General features: G+C 49.4%; 1 protein-coding gene across 1 annotated transcript; it reads left to right on the top strand.

Moving 5' to 3' along the window:
* Positions 1-288: 288 nt before the first annotated feature.
* ADRA2A (adrenoceptor alpha 2A) lies at positions 289-3,720 on the top strand. The gene has a single exon (XM_048311883.1). The coding sequence runs from the start codon at positions 411-413 to the stop codon at positions 1,743-1,745; it is 1,335 nt and encodes a 444-aa protein (XP_048167840.1). The 5' UTR covers positions 289-410; the 3' UTR covers positions 1,746-3,720.
* The last annotated feature ends 360 nt before the right edge of the window (positions 3,721-4,080 follow it).

Here is a 4,080-nt window from a genome sequence, read left to right as displayed (position 1 = left end):
CGGTGTGCGAGTCTGGCTGTGTGTGTCCGTGTGTGTCTGTCTGTCCATGTGTGTCTCTGCCTGTGTCTGTGTGTGCGTGTGCGCGCACCGGGGGCAGTTCCCCACGTGGGGCTGACGCGGCAGCCCCGGCCCGATCCGGGGCTATAAAGCTGCTCGGCGGCGAGCGAAGCAGAGCAGCCGCGGCCGGCTGCAGCTCCAGCCTCGGCCGCCCTCCGCCCGCCCCGCCGCGCTCGGGGGTCCCGGCGGCAGCGCCCAGCATGAGCCGTGCCCGCCCGCAGCCCCCCAGCCCCCGGCCCGCCGCTCCGCCCCGGCCGGCGGCACAGTAGGACGCGGAGGAGCCGCGCGCGGAACCGGGCGCGGCGCGGGTGGAGCCGGGGCGAAGGGCGGGGGTGTCCGCGCAGCCGGGGTTGATGTTTAACCTGGAGCGCCCGTTCACGGAGAGGGGCCACTTCTTCTCCTCCATGGAGTACCAGCGGCAGCTGGAGGAGGAGGAGGGCTACCCCACTCCGGGCACCAATGGGACGTTCAACGACAGCGGGGCCGGGCCGGGCTGGGGCACGCCGTACTCTCTGCACACAACCATCACTCTCATCAGCCTGGCCGGCTTGCTCATGCTCTTCACCGTCTTTGGCAACGTCCTGGTCATCATCGCTGTCTTCACCAGCCGGGCGCTCAAAGCCCCCCAGAACCTCTTCCTGGTCTCCTTAGCCTCAGCTGACATCCTGGTGGCCACGCTGGTCATCCCTTTCTCACTGGCAAATGAGGTGATGGGGTACTGGTACTTCGGTAAAGTCTGGTGTGAGATCTACCTGGCCTTGGATGTGCTCTTCTGCACCTCCTCTATCGTGCACCTCTGTGCCATCAGCCTGGACCGCTACTGGTCCATCACACAAGCCATCGAGTACAACCTCAAGCGTACCCCACGCCGCATCAAGTGCATCATCTTCATCGTCTGGGTCATCTCGGCTGTCATCTCCTTCCCACCACTCATCTCCATCGAGAAGAAGAGTGGGCAGCAGGCTGACCAGGGGGTGGCAGGGTGCAAGATCAATGATGAGAAGTGGTACATCATCTCTTCTAGCATCGGCTCCTTCTTTGCCCCCTGCCTCATCATGATCCTGGTCTACATGCGCATCTACCAGATAGCCAAGAGGAGGACAAGGGTCCCGCCGAACAAGCGGGCAGAGCGCCCCGAGAAGAAGCAGAATGGCTTGACTGACAAGGAGGACCTGCCAGCCACAGCACAGCTCAACGGGGAGAAGGCAGCAGGAGGCAGTGGTGGACAGGAGGGAGAGGTCAATGGCATAGACATGGAGGAGACCTCTTCCTCCGAGCACCAGGAGAACAACCAGTGTAAGAAGTCAGAGAGACCATCGAGAGGAAAGACCAAGACTAAGCTGAGCCAAATTAAGCCTGGGGACAGTTTGCCCAGGAAGACAGAGGAGGAGAGGAACACCAAAGGGTCCCGGTGGAGAGGCAGGCAGAACCGGGAGAAGCGCTTCACCTTTGTGCTTGCAGTGGTGATCGGAGTCTTTGTCATCTGCTGGTTCCCCTTCTTCTTCACCTACACGCTGATGGCCGTCTGCGAGAGCTGCTCCGTGCCCGACACCCTCTTCAAGTTCTTCTTCTGGTTCGGTTACTGCAATAGCTCCTTGAACCCCGTCATCTATACCATTTTCAACCATGACTTCAGACGGGCCTTCAAAAGGATCCTCTGCAGGATAGAGAGGAAAAGGATTGTTTGAAGGACCCTTTGCTACCGGCAGGACTAATCAAGACTTTGTATGAGTGTAAAGTGTGTCTCTCTTGGGCTGTGCTTGCATGGGATGGTTTCCTTCAGCTCAAGAGCAGGAAGCCTTTAAAACCTGAGATGAGCCTGTGGGAGCACTGGGCAGCAGCAGTGAGGAGCACCAGGCAAGTGGAGGTCTGAGCCGTGGCATTCGGCTTTCCAGGGGAGGATGGCCTTTGACTTGCTTGGTTTATTTTGTTAGGGTTTGTGCTTTTTTTTTTCTTTTGCCAGAATCTCTCAGTGGATATTCTCATGACTGCTCAGTTTGACTCTTTAAAGACAAACATCATGCAGCGCTGTGAGATGAACAACAGAAAGGGAGTATGCCACACCAGAGATGTTGGCTTTTTTACTTTGTTGTATCTTCCCCCCCCCCCCCATTGTATAAGTAATTAATTTTGACCCTCTTGTAAAACCCAGTATTGTATTCTTGAATTTGAATGTCTTAATTTTTGTAAGGCAAGCAGCTTTGAAACTGTGAATGCTTTAATTATCCTTGATACCTTAAAAGTCTTTCTTTTCCTACCCCCTGCAAAGCCCCTCACTCATAACCACTGAATAACTAGAGCCATCCCCCTACCTGACAGTTTGATAATATTACCAACATTTCCAAATTCCTGTATTTTTATTTTTTTAAATTTTGGCTGTAAATCTTAGGATCATAGACCTCATCAGACTGGCTAATTTTGTTGGGGTTTTTTATGTCATACCTATTCCTGTTTAATTTCTGTGTTGCCAGTGACACGATACAGCTGAGATGGCAACTGTTGTCTCGTTACTCATTAGAGCAGACCCTGATGGAGTGGTGGCTTTGCTGTGCAGGCAGGGATGTCCCAGGCAACGGAGACCGTCTCCCTTGCATCGTGAGCCTTGGGACCCAGCCAAGCTCCCCACGAGTTAATCTCGTTTGATATTATACCACTCTGCAGCACTGAAATGTGTTCCATGCTCACTTGCTTCCTCCACCTCAACTGTAAATAGGTAATGTTTCAAAGCAAACAGCAGGGCTCTGCATATCATGTTATCTCATCTGTGCTGATTTGTGATGGTTTAACTCCTGCAGTTTTTCCTGCAGAGAGGAGGGGGTTCTTGCACAGTGGCTGTTCATCTTTCTCCATTAAGAGAGAAGAGTTCAGTTTTTAACCTGCCAGTCTCATCTTTCCTAGGAAATAGGGAAGCATCCCTCTTTCAGTCTTATACAAGGCAAAACTCTGAAATGGGAAACTTAACTGCCAGTTTCTCCATTCTTTTATAGTGTAATTAAGCTTTTTCTTTTTTTTTTTTTTTTGAAGTGTAAATATTGTGAGATTGGAGCAGGAGAGAGAGTTAATACTGCTTTTACACTCTTTCCTGAAATGGCTTTCAGCTCTTTGTGCTAAAAAAAAAAAAAAAAGGCAAAAAAACCCAAAACAAAAATGGACAGAACAAATTTAGCATCTTTATGCCATGAATAATTTTCTGGAGAACATTTATAAGAAAAACTTTTGATTTATCACAATAAATGAGTCTGCAAGTCTTTTAATGTTAGGAAAACAGCTTTATCAAATGCTAACAAGTCACAGAAACGGTTGGGAGAAAGCAAAGTTTGTATAAGTTGAATGTATAAGATGAATTTGCCTTCTCTGGATTTGTATGGTGCACAGGAAGAGACTTTAAAAATACCTTTTTACTTTTGGGGAGTGTTTTGTTGATTTTGCTCTCTCTTTTGACTTTCTAATTAACTCCAAGCGTCCCCGGATGCATCTTGGGGCCTGGAGAGCAGTGTTTACATTCACTTGCATTTTCAGAACTGAATCCTCAAGAGGTGAGGACAGCAAATAAACTGTGCTTTAATGTAAAAAAAAACTCAACAAAAACAAAACCAAACCACAAGCAGAAGTTGCTATAATGGATGATTATTTTTATTAAATAAAAGAGCGTTTACAGATCAAGTGTGAAAATCCTCTGAATAATGTTAGCTGTTATATTTTATTTTGTTGTATTTTATTTTCTGAACTGTTCACCGATCCTCTGCTAGCTTTGGTCTTGCCATTTTTTGAAGAACACCCTGGGAAAAGCACTTGCATTGTCTGAAAGGCATTGTTAGCCCAGGTAGGAACAATGGCTCTGTTCATTGTGCAGTGGCATAATAACAAATGAGTCCTTGATATTTCTTGGGCATTTCTACCCCACCTCTTTGTGCCACAGTAAGGGCATTCACGTGTTTGTTAAAGAAAAGAGCATAGGGTTTGAGGGTGTGATTTGCACCCTGGGAGTGCAGCCTGGCACTGCTGCTGGGGACGCCTGCCTGG

Source organism: Corvus hawaiiensis, chromosome 8 (genome assembly GCF_020740725.1).
Source record: "Corvus hawaiiensis isolate bCorHaw1 chromosome 8, bCorHaw1.pri.cur, whole genome shotgun sequence".
NCBI classification, from domain to species: Eukaryota; Metazoa; Chordata; class Aves; order Passeriformes; family Corvidae; genus Corvus; species Corvus hawaiiensis.
This window is presented reverse-complemented; position numbering and strand designations above follow the sequence as displayed.